Below are 17,819 nucleotides of genomic sequence, written 5' to 3'. Positions count from 1 at the left end.
TCTCTAAGGCAGAAAATTCTGACTTGTTTGGTGTGTCTCTGTGGAGAGAGTTCCCACATGCATTAAAATGTGGGCCTAGGGATTCCTTGACAAAGCACTTTCCAGCCAATAAATCAGTGATAAGAAAACTAAAGTTGGAGAAGTTGTGATTTGTCCAAATTCATCCAGGCACTAAGTGTTGGAATCAGGATTTCTACTCCATCATGGAATTCTGTGTTCAGTGCCCTCATCAATACACTAATTGCTACCTAGCCTAACTCATGGAATGGTACAGTGTCAGGCAAACAGAGACCTGGTGGAAGACCTTAACTTAAAAAGGCCAAAGTCTCCCATTCATCCAGTTGTCTTGATCTACATCTTGCAACTGGGCCCAGAGGGCTCTGGAGGGAAAAGTGAAGCAGGTGATTTTGCACAGCCCTCCCTCAAGTAATTCAATTCACTTGAATGTCACGGCATCCCCTCCCTGATGTCCTGGTTCTCTTTGAGAACATAAGACAAATAACAACAATACTATCTCACAAAAACTTTTTTGAGCCTTGGTTTTTTCTCCCTATCTTTAAAAGGCAAACAAACAGCCCAAGATTTCCGTCAATTAAATCTAAGCAAATGGCATTATGGTTTTGTTCTCAGGGTTATCCCAAGGTTCATAAAGCAAGATAGCTTTGGTGTAACAAACTGCAGGAACTATCCCCAGAACAGGGCAGTTCACAGGCATCCCTCCTCCCACAGAAGCCACATTTCTGCACTAGCTTAGGCTGGTGAAAAGAGAAGGCACTGTAGTGAAGAATTCTCACTGAAGCTGCCTTTGTGCCCCAGTTTTCCCTATTAACAGGCTACTGCAGCAGCAGATACAGCACCCAGGTATATATAATATCCCTAGCCAGATCTGGAAGTTGTACCTGTTCAGTTATTCAGATCTATAATTTGCCACTTTTCTCTCTTTAATGTAAAACATACTAAAGGCCTTCAAAGCACAGTATGCTATTAAAAGTTTGTCTTCCAATACAGTCATTATTTTTTTCCCAATAAACTCAAAGGGTTTCCAAGCACCTGAGTTAAGCTTTTACTAGGGCTGAAGATGAACTTTTTTTCCCTAATAAGTCCCTTTTGGGGTTTTTGGAGTTCATTAACTTCAAATTTGAAATAAGCAGATTGAGTAAAGAAACCCTCCTCTTTCCACATTTTCCTCAATGTTGAAACACACAGGGAGTTTTAGCAACTTTATTTCCCTGTACATTTTTATTTCAAAGCCAAGAACCCTGATCACAAGGCCTGACATAGTTCTTTTTGAGACAGACAGTAAGAACAGGGCTAGGAGGGGTGTTTGCAACAGCAAGAACAAAAGGTCATTTCAATGGTGATGCTCCAACTGAGCAGGGATTCTATTATAAGCCCACACTAACTTTCTGGGCTTTAGCCCAGTCAGTCACACCTCTGAACTACCCTCAACATGTTTATCAAGATAAAAATCAAGTTAAAGTGAAAATCTGGGATTTCTATGAAGTAAAAAAAAAAATCAAAATTGAGATGCCTGAAGATGGGGGTGAGAAGTAGGGAAAGGGGCTAACCTTGATGATTATTTTATGAGTTGCTTGAATTATAACATTTATATTAACTTGATACTTTGCATAAATTATCTCATTTGTTCCTTACAGCAACCCTTGTGGGGGGAAAATGAATCTCTCTGGTCTGGTAGACATACCAGCTAGAAGAGTTATCTCCTTCTTGACCACATTTCCTTCCTGTGGACACTGCCCAGAAGGCCTCTCCTCTACCCCAACCCTAAAGTAAAGACCTGGGAAATGACCCAAGGGACAGTCCTGCTGCCATCACACTAAAGTAGTCTTTAATCTACCCTCACCCCAAGGAATCTTATTTTTACCTGTCTGTTTCTGACACCAGTGCGATGCGGCCATAGTCCCAAAATCTTCTTCGAATTATGGAAAACACAACTATTAAAAACTAGGAGCAGGAAAGAAAAAAGGGCCAGGGAAAGAGAAAGACAAACAGATGCATCATAGATGTTTTTCTAATTAGAAATAGAGATTTCTTGGGAATAAGGGTAACACCATCCTAAGTCCACTACTGTGCATCTCCAGCAAAGGCAACTCTCCTCCATGGGCATGGAAAGGTGGTCATTTCTCAGGATCCTACTCAGCTGTAACCTGGTAGGAGGACAGACTCTCTTGCAATGGAGCTGCTTTCCCTGATCTTAGTCCAATCTAACTGCAACATTCCCATCATCCCAACTGTCCATCAAAAAAGAAAGATTAAAAAGTATCCCTTGGAGGCAAAATCACATTTATGTAGCAGTCTTGTAGACCAAGTTCTTTCATATATATTTATATGTATATCTATGTATCTATATCAGTGGTCCTCAAACTTTTGTTCTCAATATTTTTATCCTATTAAAAATGATTGAGGATCTGTCCAAAGAGTTTTTGTTTATGTGGTTTATAGTTACAGATATTGATTACATTAAAAATAAAAACTAATTATGAATTTGTAGACTCTCTGAAAGGATTTCAGAGATTCTGTGTATATACACAGATATATATATATACACACACACACACATATACCCCCACACATACATATATATATGGCAAGAGGTGATGCAGTATATAGAGCACTGGTTCTGTAGTCAGGAATACCTGAGTTCAGATCCAGCCTCAGATACTTAACTAATGTGGGTGACACTGAGCAAGTCATTTGACTCTATTTGCCTCAGTTTCCTTCTCTGTAAAATGAGCTGGAGAAGGAAATGGCAAAACATGCTAATAGCTTTGCCAAGAAAACCTCAAATCAGGTCACAGAGAACATGACTGAAAGGACTAAACGTGTGTGTGTGTCTGCGTGTGTGTGTGTGTGTGTGTGTGTGTAAGAATTAACAGCAAAAAGCCTGCTCATTTTCCCTTGACTGAGCCCTGATCAATAATTTTTAATCACTCAAGTTTTGTTTTCTTAGAGAGCAATAACAGAGCCTGGCTTGATTCCAGTGGGTCTGAGTTACCGCTGGGGATTGTTGCAAATAAGCAAACATGGACTTCATTTTATTTCCAATACATCTTCCAAGCAGTTGCCAAAGTGATGTATCATAGGCACGGGTCTGTGTGTTTCTCCCCAGATCAATTATCTCTATGGTTCTTTATTACTTCTAGGAGCAAATATAAATTCTTCCATTTGGCATTTAAAGCCTATTATACTTTGGCTCCACCTTGCTCTTTCAATTTTAATTGTGTATTACTCTCCTCCATGCACTCCATGGTCCATCCAAACTGGCCTACTTGTTCTTCCTCACATTTCATCCCTCATTTCTTTGTTTTTGCCAGGAACACATGCCTTCCTCCTTTCTCTGAAGTACAGAGACCACATTAGGTCATCTGCTCACCATTCTTTTTCTATGACTTATTGTTAGACCCCTACAATCTTGGTTTTCTGTAACAGAAATTGATCTACTCTTGCTATCTCAACCTTCCTCTGGGGAAAACTCTTTCACCTTCTTAGAAATATATTCCTTATATGTTCCTTCATATCAAGTTAACACTCATATTGAATTTGTCTATACTTAAAGATGTACGTGTTGTTTCCCCCTTGAGGATGTAAACTCTCTAAGGGAAGAGATGCTTTCACTTTTGTTTTCTATCACAGTATCCAGCGCATAGTAGAATCTTAAAACTTGTGGCTTTTGTATTGACTGATTGGTTTTAAAGGCACATGCTAATTGACTGAAGTATATCATAAACAATATAGTATTTTGGCATAATACTGGAAAGACTGATTAGAAGCTGTGTTTACACAGCTTTTTTTCAGCATTTACATACACAGAATTTCCCATGTCCACCATCTTACCAGGGTAATTCAATACTCTCATTATGAGACAGAGAAAGAGAGACAGAGATACACAAAGAGAAAGAGAGAAACTAAGAAGAGAGAGAGAGAGACAGAGACAGACAGAGAGAAAGAGAGAGAGAGAGACAGAGAGAGAAAGAGAGAGAGAGAAAAAGAATGAGAGAGAGAGAGAGAGAGAGAAGGAAGAGAGGAAAGGAGGGAGACAGAGACAGACAGAGAGACAGAAGGGAAGGAGACACATGCACACACATATGTAAATTGTCTTCAAAATTGACACCCCCCCATCTAGCCCCACCCTTACCTGTTTATCTCCCCTTCTAGGACCCAAGTCATCCTGTTAACCTCGGCCTTCTTCAATTTCCTACTCCACTCCATGCTGCTCAGGTATCAATTCTCCCCTTCCCCAAGACAGAACACCGTCCCTCATCCTCCCTTACAAACTCCTTAGAGGCAGAGCCCCCACTTAGTTTGATTCACCTAGTGGTCCCCCCCCCAACCAGCGGGAACTGGGCGCATCTCACCAAGAAGCAGCTGACATCTATGAGCAGGACAGTGGGAACCCCACCAAAGGTCACTCCCTGGAGCACGGTGCTGGTGTTGTTGACGGTGCTGTAGCAATATGTGTCATTGGGCTTATCACCAAGGCTCAGCCTCTCTCTGTTCCTGATCACCCCGGAGTGCCACAGGCTGAGGGTTGGGAAACTTGTCCCCTTCATTCCTGGAGGCCAGATGGGAAAAGGAAGAAAAGGGAAAAGAAAAAAGGCGCAGGGTCAGAGTTAGTAAAGACACTCCCTTGAGACCACACCACTGGTACCAGCTTCTCTCAGGCTGCTGCAGGGTGTGGATGGTTCTTTGGAAGGACTGGTGGCTAAGCAGGAAGCCAGCTAGAGAGAAAGGGATTCAGAAATGCTGTGTGCCTGGCAGCCTTGCTCGAGAATGGTTCCATTGTTTAAACAATTCCAGATGATCAGAAGGGTTGAGATAGCCAGACTTACTCTGGGTCTCACTTATAAAACAGGTTCCCTCAAATACCATCTATCAAATGGAAATTAACTGAGGAAACCAGACCAAGGGGAAACATGTAGAAGAAGCTGCCAATGTCTTAAAAGACTCCAGACCATGGAATATGGGATCCATGCACTTTTTTCTAAAAATATTTGGGTAACTGGATTTTGACATAATCAGTTTACTTCGTAATCTTATGTAATTTATATATTTAAAAACATTTTTCTGAAAAGGAGTCCATAGGCTTCACCATATTGCCAAAAGGAAAAAAAAGAAGGAGTAAGCATTTATTATGTGTCTACAATGTGCTGGGCACTATGCTAATATTTGCAAATTTTACATCATTTTATATTTATGACAACCATGGGAGGAAGATATGATTCTAATCCCCATTCTACAGATAAGTAAATTGAGGAAGACTGAGATTAAGTAACTGGCCCAGTCTCGTACAACTAGTAAGTATCTGAGGCTGCATTTGAATTCAGGTCTTCCTGACTCTGGGCCCAGTGCTCTATCCACAATGCCAAGTAGCTGTCTCAAATATAAATAAATAAGGATATTCTCTATGCAAAGATGGTTCTACAGGCCACTAGCAGGATTAAACAATATTTATGGGGGCCACAGGCAAGCCCCCAGGAAATATAAGGAAAATATATGGAAAAGAAATGAGTAGCAAAAAAATGGAATATCATGTCCTTGTCCAACATGTCCAACAAAACTATTTACATGATAAATAAAATCCTAGAACCACACAATCTAGAGCTAGAATAACTTCTAAAATGACTTTAAAGGTTGTTTTTAAAGGCTCCATATTAAAGGGGAAAAAACTACTTCCTAAAAATAACTTCCCCAAACTGGAATAAACTGATTATCTCAGGAGGTGGTATATTGGAGGACTTCAAGAAAAAGCTGGAAGAAAGATTAGTCAATCCTTGGTCAATCTGGTCTCAAAGGAAGAAGTTGCAAAGAGACAATTTTGGAATGATCTAGGAAAAATCTCCCAATAATCAGAGCTATCCAAAGCAATATAAACTGCCTTGGGAGATAATGGGCTCTCTCTCATTAGAGACCTTCAAATAGACTAAAGGATTACTTGTGGGATATATAGACAGCAAGATGGACAGAATCCAGGACCTGGGGTCAGGAAGACTTCAGGTACTTACTACCAGTGTGACTTCTCTGCCTCAGGTACTTGGCACCCATGTAGTCTCTCTGAGCCTCAGTTTCCACCTCTGTAAAATGAAGGGCTTAAACTCCCTTCTAGTTCTATGATCCTATCATCCTATGAGGATTTCTTCTCAGGTATGGGACCGATACTAAGGCATCTTTCAACTCTATAAGTTGGTGATTCTGCAAAATTAAAGATGTTCCACAAAAATGAAGGCCCAGGAAAAATTTTATGTAGTATATTATATGATGAGCTCACATTTCTGTATTACCTTAAGGTTTACAAAACCCTTACCTCACAGATCTATGAAGAACTATGAGTGTAGTTTACGCAGGTGTAGAAACTGTAGCTACATCTGTGGTTCCAGCTACACTGTAATGAATGAAAAACCTGAGACAGTTTTGAGTGATTTATAATCAATTTATCAATTAGACTAACTAATGATCAATAAATCGATGGTCAGTGGTTTCTCTAGGTAACCAAAAACCCCTACTATAATGAAATGACTTAAATAATTTTTTTGAAAGGAAATGTACCTGACAAGAGAAATCAACCCCAACTGGTGAACATTTAAATGAGGAGATGGGCTAAGTCTCCAGGTTCATCTACTAAGAATGTGGCTTGATCGGGAGCCTCAGCTAACTTCAACAATCTGGATGGGGAATTCCCCATCTCCATCCAGATCACTGGTTAGTTTTCTCCTTCAGGAGCTAGACCAACCTAACATCCAAAGGAGGGGTACAAGGACATGGGCTTATTTCTTAAGGACAAAAATTCATCTAGATTAGATTCTGCTTACACTCTAATCAAAAGTAAAGTTTCCTAGTTGGGTGGAGTCCAACTGGTGCTGGCCCAAGAATTGCCTCCTAAGGATTAAGAAAGTCTAAGCCACTCAACCATGTCCTTCAGATATTGGTTGACTGACCTATAAGGACAGGTCCCTAAGTGAGAAAATAAAGGGGGAAAAAATCTTAATCCTAATTTAATAATTGTTGTTAATACAATAGCAAAATAATGTCTTTCACCATGTGGTTCTTAAACACAGAAATACTCAGCCTCCCCTCTTCTTTTGCCCATGGCCTCAAATGCTTTTTTAAACTTAAATTCCAGAAACCTGGATCATTCAAACCAAGAACTTCTCCAACTGTCCAGGGGATAAAGATCATTTATGTACCAAATTAAAGCTTACAAAGTACTTAATAATATATGTTGCCTCATCTTATTCATAACTCCAAGGCTGAATATATGGAGTGTGCTATGTACATGGAGAAATATAAGGTAAATATGAGATCAAGTGAAATAATGTACATATAGTTCTTTGAAAACTTTAAAGTACAGTAAAAAATGGCTGTTATCATTTTTGATATTATTATTTATATGCTGAAAAACAATATGACATATGACATAGTGGGTAGAAAGCCAGTCTTGAAGCCAGGGAAACCTGAGTTCAAGTCCACATACTGGCTCTGTGACTCTCAAAAGATATTTAATTGCAGTATACAAGGAGGATGTCAACCTGCATTGGCAAGAGTTTCCTCACTAGGGAATTCCCTCTGCCAGTGAAATCCCAGGTCTAGTCCCAACTCTATTCACTTTTAGATACTTGTAGTTGTCGTTCAGTCATTTTCAGTCTCATCTGACTCTTTATGATCCCATTTTGGGGTTTTCTTGCCAGAGATATTGGAGAAGTTTGTCATTTCCTTCTCCAGTTCATTTTACAGATGAGGAAACTGAGGCAAACAAGGTTGTATGACTTGCCCAGAATGGAGTCAGGTCTTCCTGATTCCATACCTAGCACTTTATCCACTGTACCACCTAGCTGCCTAGATATAAATAAGTACATTAACTTCATTTTATAGAAGGGGAAGCAGTAAGGAGCAGTAAGTAGCACAGCTCCTAAGTCCAGGGTCCTCTCTCCAGAAGCACAGACTGAATTACTGGGAACTCACACTCCTCAATTTCAAGCACTTATCCCCAGACTTTGCCCAAACACTGTGGGCGTTTACATGCTTAGTGAATGACTTAATGAATGAGCTTAACAGAATAATTAGGAAACACCTACAAAAAAGGGCCTCGACCCCCCCCCCCATTCTGGACACACATCCCTTTTGTATCACATGTAACTGTGCCTGAAGAAGCAGCTTAGCAAGGAAAATGGTTGTGTTCCTGGAACGATACACTTGGACGGGTGGTTTAATGATTGGGGCCACAGAGGCTGAATCTCCCTATGTCCTTTCACAATTGCCTCTAGCAAAAGACCCCAAACCAAATTCCCAAAGAGTTCCAATGCAACAAGATGAATGCCTGTCTCTCCCCCTCCTCCCTATACTTACTGGGTGACTAGAATCACGATCCTGTGAAAATGGCCTCAGTTGGTGCCTTCTCTGGGGTTTGCCAAGGGAGCAAGGGAGGCGCACATTCCCTGTCTCTGGCTCACCACAGTGGAGCCTCCCACACTGCTGAAAGCTGGACTCCGCCAGGATGACAATTCATTTCCTGCAGGTCTTGAAAAACCAGAGTCTTGGAGATCATTCGGCAGTCATGGATTGCTCTGATAGAAATAGGAAGGAATGTCAAAAAGCCAGATGTGGGTCCTTGATGCATTTTCACATTCCCTGAAAAGGTGCCCAAACATTTTTGAATTTAAGCCCATAGTAGACTTTAGTTTTACCTGAGAGCCCACCCACATCAGCTTTTTCCTCCTAATTCCTACCCAACTATTAAAAAAAAAAAAAAAAAAAAAAAAAAAACTGGCTTGTTTTGCTTCATTCAACCTCTCCCTCCAAAGGAAGTACCTTGTGACTTTCTTCTTTGATCAACTTTCCCTCTTGCCCAAGAAGAGATAGTAGTCTAGGGAGGTGGCCCTTGAGGTCATATTCTAATCCCCCAAAGGCCTCTCCCCTTGCTCCAGAAGGAAGAAGGAATCAGGAAGACATAAAATAAACAGGAAAACATAGAATAAAAAAAAGAGAGAGACAAGGGGAGGGGAAAGATCAGAGACTTTGTTCTGCCTCAAAAGGCAAGGTTTTCAATTGTTTTTTAATTGAACTATCACAGTTCATTAAGCACCTATATGACAAATACCATATTAGGTGCTAGGAACACAAATACAAACATGAGACTGCCTTTTCCCTCAAGGAGCTTCCATTCTACTGGGTAGGGGGAACATAATATATTCACATATAAGTAAACACAGAATATAAGCAAAATAAATGCAACATGATTAGGGACAAAGGAGGAAATGAAGAGGCAAAGAAAATTAGGGGAGTTGGGAAAAGCCCCATGAAAGAAGTAGCACATGAGCTGGATCTTGAAGGGATTTAGGGGTTCCAAGAGGAGAGGAGAGATGGCATTTTTGACATAGGAGATAGTTTGTATCACGGTGGAAGAGTATGCGATGGAAGTTGTATACAGAAAATATCAAATAGGATGGTCTGAAAGAAGTATAGTTCATAAGTAGAATAATGTGTAATCAGTCTTGAAAGGGCTTTACATTCCAAACAAGAATTTGTATCTGATCCTAGAAGCAAAAACAAGCCACTCATAAAAATCTTGTGCTGGTTCCAGAGGCAAAAGCAATACTCTGTGGGGTTGATGTCCCGTGCCTTTTTCTACCAGAGTTTTAGGAAATGAAGGGTACCCACTCCAACTTCCCCTTCACCCTCCTTCAGCCAACACCCAACTACTAGCCATCGGTACATTTCTGGATTCTTTTCTCTGGGACTAAATGCTTCTACAAGAGCAATTCTATAGAGAATAATTTGGAGAGTTAATGGACAGTACAATCTTGCCACTCTGGGACCAGAGGCTGGCTTTATAAAGCAATCACACTAAGGGTACCCAGTTTCCTTTGAAGTCTAATGAAGTAAATAAAATACTATCCATCCTCAGTAGAGAATCAATGGACTCAGGCTGCAGGTTGAAGCATATTTTTTCTTTATTTTTCTTGCCCCCCCCCCTTTTTTAAGGTGAGGGAACATGGCTAATGCAGTAATACATTTTGCATCAGATGATATGTATACTGGGTATTGGATTTCTTGCCTTCTCAATCAGTGGGTGAGGAAGAGAATTAATTTTTTTTAAAACCACCACAACAAAGTTTCCTTTGATTAGCTTTGTAGCTTAGAAGTCATTTCAGGATCCGTTTGCAGCAAAATGAACAATGTACCAAGGCCCACTGAATGTCAACTCCTTAGCCATATCCTTGCACTTCCCAGTTCAGTGTCCATTTAAATAATGACATTCTTGGCTGGCCAAACTTGGCACAAGGCACACTGGTTCTCAGCAGACAGCTTTTATTATCTTGCTGGGCTGTCATAATCATAATAGTTGACATTTGTATAGCATTTACAATCTCTAAAACACTTTTGATATTTTATCTCATTTGAAGTTTATAGCTAGCCTGGGAGGGAAGCAGCACAGGCTTAAGGTGAAGGTTAGTCAGGATTAGGCCTGAAAATCAAACCCAGTGTATGTGTATCCCTGTTCTTGGGAAATTCTGGACCACAGGGAACATTTACATAAATGTATGTGTATATGTTATCTCCCAGTTCAAAATATAACTTCTTCGAGGTGGGGGCTAGTCCCACTCTTGTTTTTGTATAAAATTCCTTCAAGGAGGCAAGTCCTTCAGTCATGTCTGACTCTTCATGACCTCGTTTTCCTGGCAAAAATCCTGGGGTGCTTTGCCATTTCCTCTACAGCTCATTTTATAACTAAGGAAACTGAGCAAATAGGATTAAGAGACTTGTCCAGGTTCACATAGCTAGTAAGTGTCTAAGGCTGAATTCCTACTCAGGAAGTCTTCCTGATACCTGTGCTCTGTCCAATGTACCAACTAGCTATTGCTACTTGTCCTAGATTGTCCCTAATAAATGCCCATTCCTTCCTCCATTCATATCCTCAGCACCTAACACAGTGCAACAAGCAACAAATTCTTATTGATTGGAGACTGAAAACCTCAAGGGAGCAGGACTTAACTTTAAATGCCCACCTACCAGATGGCTGGGACAGAGATGTGATGCTAAAGGTTATTAGCTTTGACACAGTGAACCAGAATCTAAGACACTAGGGAAACCAGCCATGTAGGCACTTACTGCTGAGAAGTGTTCTGAGAATATATTCTCAGAATATATGAAATTCAGAAAATCCTCAGAGAATATGTCTCACACTACACTGGATAGTTCAATATAATAAAATAATAAAGCGACACAGCACAGTGGAAAGTATTGGATTTAGTATCAGGGAATCTGGGTTCAAATCCCATTTCTGGTGGCTTAATATTTATTCACTCTATTTCCGTATCTATAAAGTGAGGACAATGAACTAAATGACCTCTAAAGTCCCTTTTAGCTCTAAAGCTATAAATACTACTGTCCTATTCTACCTAGAAATCACATTTTAAAAATACCTAGGACAATTTTTCCATTTGATCTCTACAATATTCCTGAATGAATTACCTCTGAGGAACAGAATTGAAGTAGCTAGCCCAAGAAGATTGCAGAGAAAAAGTGATGCTAGACACCAGCTGGCTCAGCAATGTCTTATTCAGCATTCTTTCCAAGTACTGCTGTCCTTCTGAAATCAGAATCCATCTAAAACCCTGGATTCTCAGTCAAATCCAGTTGCCAACTTTGACTTTACCAAAGTGAAAACAGCCCATTTCAGTGCCTTTGGGGGTCTACATAGGTATATTACAAGGTAACACACTGCAAGGATTGATGGAAAGGGTACTGTGTTGGAAATCAAGAGATCTGAATTTCTTTTTCAGCTCTGACAGACAGACTCACTGTGTAATTCTGGTAAGTTAGCATTCCTGAATCTGTTTCCCTCAACTCTAACATCAAACAACTAACCCTTCTTATTCCCTCCCAGAAAAACTATAGAAGGCTAAGCAGCTCAGAAGAGCGGCACTACAGAAACACAAAGATAATGTTTTTTCTTTTCTCCCCACCAATTTAATAGAACAGTTAAAACTTGAAAATTATATGAAGATCAATTCTGATGGATGTGACTCCTTTCAGCAATGAGATGATTGAAGCCAGTTCCAATGATCTTGTGATGAAGAGAGCCATCTGCACCCAAAGAGAGAACTGTGGGAACTGAGAGTGGATCACAACATAGCATTTTCACTCTTTGTTGTTGTTTGCTTGCATTTTGTTTTCTTTCTCATTTTTTTCCTTTTTGATCTGACTTTTCTTGTGCAGCAGGATAATTGTAGAAAAATATATAGAAGAATTGCACATGTTTAACATATATTGGATTACTTGCCATCTGGGGTGGGGATGGGGGAAAGTGAGAGAAATTTGGAGCACAAGGTTTTGCAAGGGTTGATGTTGAAAAATTATCCATGCATATGTTTTGAAAATAAAAACTTTAGGAGACGAGAGAGAGGGAGGGAAGAAGGGAGAGAGAGAGAAACACAGAGAGAAAGAGAGAGAGAGAACAATTAAGTCCAAGCAGCTCAATCTCTTGTTGGGGAGCTTGGATGCCATCTCCCTTAAAATCCTGTCACTGGGGAGCTCTGATAATTTTAGATTAGTGAATGAACTCAGTCAATTTTGTTTCTTTGCAAAAGCTTCTCCATGGAGGACCCCTAGTAGTGGGGCAGTCTGACTTCTAAAGGCACTTACTTAACAACCATCAGCTGAATTGTATGCAAATGAACTGGACACCTTGAAAAGGGTGTTCCTAACACAATGCCTTTTCTTTGGAGCTGGGACACTTTGTGCACACTTCAAACTTGTGGCCTGCTAGTAAAGGATGAGGGGGAAATTACAGCTCCTGGTTTTAAAAAGTCATTCCCTCAAGTTAGAGAAACACACAAGCAATTTCCACAGGAACAGTTCACACTTGTGTTTTCTTCCACTCTCTGGTATAGGAACTGCCAGCTGGCCCAAGTTCATCCCCCAACTGAACACTGGACTGTGTGATGACACTTCTAAGGGAAATGAGGATATGCTTTCCGTTCCTGCCTACACCCACCCTTAGAAAAATTTCTTCAGATGTGTTGTTATTAAGGGGCCCAATGAACTTCCTGTGTTGGGAGGGACATTTTTATGGGATGCTTTCTGAGGAAGAAAGATTCCTGGCTGCACTCCTTTTAGAATCCTTCTCAACCCTCCTTGTGTTTACCAACACACTGTCCCAAGGAAGGATAGAGAGCCTTTTTGCACAGCCTGCAGTCTGGGGCCTGACTCAGTCCCCCACTCCTACCCCTACTGCTTATTTACTACTTGGGACTTAGAGCAGAAAGTAAACACCCCACTATTTTGTCCTTGAAGGGAGGCATCTCCTTGGGAATGAAAATCACCAGTCACCATAAGCTCTCTTGGTTTTGAAACCTTAATAGATTTTTCTTTCTTTACAATAACTTTCTCAGCCAGCTTTCAAGTCCTGTCCACCCCTTCCCAAGGAGCCAAACTAGTTACAGGTGGTTCAAATTCAGTTAACTTCTCTATCTTTTGTTCCTTCCAAATACAGCGTGTCCCAAAAGTTTTAGCGCAGTTTTAAGCACTTTGGGATATATTCTGCCTAAGCCTGTGAGGTTAAGCTCCACTGGTGAGTTCAGGCCTTTCAATAAGCAGTCCCTTGATACCTTTCCTGCCAAGTCCCCCAATGGGTAGATGAACCCGATCAATCAGAAAGCGTTTATTAACCAGTTAACAGACATGGAGCTAAACTTTAGGAATATAAAGGAAAAAACCAATGGTCCCTGCTCTAAAGGGACTAACCTGCGGCGGGGAGAACAACGTAAATAAAAAGGTATCTAAAAGATACAGAGTAAATGAAAGTGAACCTTAAAAAGGAGGGTTAGAAGCCTAAGGAGGAAATGTCAATTAATGGAGCTCCGGGATAAGCCAGTGAAGGCTTCAGACACCAGCAGACCGAGAGAGAAAGGGGTACAGCCCCCGAAGTGAGGGAGGGAGTAGGTAGTGAGGGAGAAAGAGGATCAGAAGGGGAAGGAGCAGAAATAAGGACGGAAGAAAGGAGGTAGCGAAGTGTAGGGAAGAGAGTCCTGGGCAGGGAGTAAGGAATCCCAGAAGAATGGAGTAACTCTGCGCTGCCCCGAGGGTACAGTCACGCTTCCCCCCGGGGAGGGGCCTCTTTCGGTTTTCTTTTCTCGTAGCCGAGATAGGAGGGCAATGGACACCACTCATCCACCCACAGTTCTGCCGGACCAAACAGAAGGCCTGGACCTGCCACGCCCGCCCCGGAACCGGACACTTGACGTGGCAGGATTGGGGGACGGTGCCCCCTGCCCAACCTAGCCCATAGCACCCCTGAGCAGGGAGGCGAGGGGCAGCGGCGGCGGCGCCCCCCGACCCCTGTAGCCCTTTACCTGTAGCAGTGGCTCCGGTCCTGGCCCCGAGAGGCTGCCGAGCTCCACCTGGTCCGGCCCAGAGGTGGCCTGACCACTTAAAAGTTACAAAGTGAAACTCAAGCACTTTCAATGCACATGCGCAGAGGCTCCGCCTCTTGCCCAATTTGGGCTCTCTGGTCACCCAGGAGGCTCCGCTTCAGCGATGCCCCGCAGCCCAACTCACCGAACCACCTGCGCCCCTCGACTGTGGGTCCCAGATCTTCCTGTTGCCACCTCGCTTCCTCAAACCTCCCAGCTGAGTACTTCCTCTTCACTAAGCATCCCCGAGCTTCTTACCGACCTCAGAGAAAACCTCTGCTCCAAAAAGCTCATTTTTCAGACGGGGAAACTGAAGCTCCGAGCCGGGAACTGGAGAAGGTCCCAGCACCCAGCTCTTCTTAGGAGATTCACACGTAGTCTGGGAGACGTGAAATAAATTCGCTTTCACCTCCACCCTGGATGGAGCTTTGGGTGGGGAAAAAGGAGCAGGGCAAGTGCTTGGAGGTGAGGCCAGAACTAGGGGTAGAGAAGGGGCAGCTGCCAGCTTTTTTTTTTTTTTTTTTTTTCGGCAAATTGAGGAAATTATTGCCAAAGGAAGTGAGAGTATGGGAAAAGATGGAAGCTAAGGCAGAGAGACATGTATAGATACGCCTCTCAGGATTATAAGAATCAAATGAGTTGATATTTATAAAATGCCCCTATAAATTCCCTCCTCCAATTATTTATCTATGATCACAGTCTGTAGAAGCAAAAGAAAAGATTGAATTTGGGTTTTTATGATCCTAAGGCTAGCCCTCCTGTCCTCTATACCATCCTCCAAGTAGTAAGGTATTGTGTAAGTAAAGTATTTTTATACTTATACTTTATATTTTGATGTATAGATAACATAGTCTCACTGAGAGCCAAAAGACTCCATGCACTCTGCTAGGGTGCCTAGATTGCTGTTACGACTCGAATTACAATTGGTTCTAAAACCATGGATAAAGATGCTACCTGCCTCCTCACAAACGTGACACATCTCCAGACATGGCCAATGTGAGAATTTGTTTTGCTTGAATATGCATATTTGTACCAAGGACTTGGTTTTTCTTTTTTTCCGAAGGAGGAAGTGAGGACATAAATTTGACCCTGATGGGGCAGCTAAGTAGCAGTGTGATTGAATCAAGTTCAGTCTTTTCTTTTGCTCCTATAGACAGTGATGATAAATAAATAATTGGAGGAGGACATTTATAGGGGCATTTTATAAATATCAACTCATTTGATTTTTATAATCCTGAGAGGTAGATGCTGTTATTATCCTGATTTTTGCATTTAAGGAAACTGAAGAATACAGGGTTAAGTGACTTGCCCAGAGTAACACAGCTAGTATCTGAGGTCAAATTTGAACTAAAGGCCCCTATGCACTTCACTACTTAGCTTGAATGTTAGTGGATCTAGACAACATCTAAGAATGTTACATTAGAAATAATACTCTCAGGCAAGTAGATGATACAGTAGATAGAGCACCTGCCCTAGAATTAGGTGGCTCTGAGTTCAAATTTGACCTCAGATCTTTCATACTAGCTGTATGATCCTGGGCAAGTCACTTAACTTCAATTGCCTCCCTCCTCAAAAGAAAAGAAATAATACTAACTAAAATCTATATAGCTAAGCACTTCATAAATATGAAAAGTAAAATATTTTGTGAGCTTTTGTTTCCACATGTAAGAAATAAAATGGCTTACCAAGAATTTCAATGACTTGCTGATAAATTCAGGAAAGATTTTATTTTATATTCTTGTAAGAATGAGTGTCGAAGCTAGTAATCACATTTTTTTTTTTTTGAAATTGCAAATGCAGTGGTTTTTTTCCTATCCTGAAATGCAAAGCCCTCTCCTGATTTCCCATTAATTGGGTATTATAGAAGTTACAGAATGTGAATGTTCACCCCTCCTTACATAGCCAGTCCCTGCCCCCAAGGAGCTTACATTCTTAAGTTCTTTTGGAAGAAAATAGCCAGAGGGGAAGGGGGCAATGTCTAGAGGATTCCTGTTCAAATCTAAAATCTCTATCCCAATGACATTCTTTGAATTCCTTGTAGATCCCAGCCTCCCATTTCTTAGGTTTCCATTTTTAAAATTTAATTTAATTTGTTTCATATCTCCAATTCTATTTTTCATAACTCTGTGGAAACTAAATCACTGTCCAATTCTCACACACATTTGAAAAATTCCAAATAAACCTTGACTAGCTATGATAATTATATATATAATAGTTATAATATTGAGCCAAATTTAATTAGATAAAATTGTTGGAATTTAGGAGATCCCAAAAGATTGGGATCACAGACCAGTGTCATGAGGTGTCTCAAAAGAATTTGAAGGCTTGAACCCTTCTCCAAGTCAAGGGGCAAAGTTTGTTGTTCTCATAATGCCAATTGAAGCTGGGTAAGTTCCAAAAGGATTTTAGCAAAGAATCGGGAGCAAGAAGATAAATGTATAGGAAAAGGACAGAGATCTGGTGTTTCATGTCACTAAAATGCTAATTTTATTATGCCCTTCAATATAGAATTTTATGATTTAGAGATAGAAGTAGAAGAGTACCCCACTAGGGTTGGAAACCCTGTTATCACAGACCAACAGATTGATATCTGGCAGCAAGTATTATCTGTGGAACTATAGCACTGTCAAGGCCTCAGTACTACTGCCACATTTCTCCTAGAAGTTGTATCCCATCAAAATTAAATAGGAATAAATGTCTGGTGAGTTTCATAGAAATGTTATGTAGATGGTTCCATGATCAGAAAAGAATGTGATGTATGTAGGCTTTGGGGTCAGCACCTCTTGGATAAGGGGACTAAAGAATGTCTTAAGTTAAAGGACTGCAATCTCTGGTTGACTACAAATGACTTGGGTTCGTGCCCGGGCAAGCTAAATTTTCAGTTTAACATGATTAATAAGCCTTATGCATATTAACTTCTCTCTTAAGAAGGAGCCATCCACCATATTTGAACACATGATGTTAAAGCAAGGGGAAAAAAGAACATGGAAACATATCAGGGGGTATATGTAGTGGGCATGTAATGAAATGTTAGATTTTGGGAGGTGTCCTACAATGAAAACTCTGAGGAGGAGGAAAAGGAAGAGAAGAAGGAAGAGGAGGAGGAGGAATTAAAGCAAGATTGCTCTAGCTTCTGTGAAGATATTGATGCTCTTTGAAAGAAATATCATGCCAGCTTCTTGCAAGAAATGCCTTTCTTGCCTTTCTCCACTAACTCTGAAAACTTGAGTCTGAAGTCTTCATTTCCAACATAAATATTGTATCACTCGCTTCTCACACTAACAGGTGGGAGTTAAGTATCATAACAGGTCTTTTTCTTACCCCCATTTTAAATAAGAAAATGGGCAGACAGGCTAGGTGACTTGTCCAGGGTTTCTCAACTAGTATCCGAGT

General features: G+C 40.9%; 1 protein-coding gene across 3 annotated transcripts in view; it reads right to left on the bottom strand.

Moving 5' to 3' along the window:
• The window catches only part of TMEM63A (transmembrane protein 63A), a 43,402-nt gene extending 28,675 nt beyond the window's left edge, over positions 1-14,727 (bottom strand). Inside the window, exons 1-4 of one of the 3 annotated variants that reach the window (XM_031967029.1) lie at positions 14,572-14,727; positions 8,359-8,576; positions 4,374-4,570; positions 1,883-1,962 (exon numbers count right to left, since the gene is read on the bottom strand). In XM_031967029.1, coding sequence (XP_031822889.1) covers positions 1,883-1,962; positions 4,374-4,568 — 275 coding nt within the window. In that variant the 5' untranslated portion in view covers positions 4,569-4,570; positions 8,359-8,576; positions 14,572-14,727. The other 2 variants (XM_031967028.1, XM_031967030.1) reach the window with 2 other exon arrangements.
• Between the last annotated feature and the right edge of the window lie 3,092 nt (positions 14,728-17,819).

The sequence above is a fragment of the Sarcophilus harrisii genome, chromosome 4, assembly GCF_902635505.1.
Source record: "Sarcophilus harrisii chromosome 4, mSarHar1.11, whole genome shotgun sequence".
Taxonomy (NCBI): Eukaryota; Metazoa; Chordata; class Mammalia; order Dasyuromorphia; family Dasyuridae; genus Sarcophilus; species Sarcophilus harrisii.
Note: the sequence above shows the minus strand (reverse complement) of the source record. Positions and strands in the feature narration are given on the sequence as shown.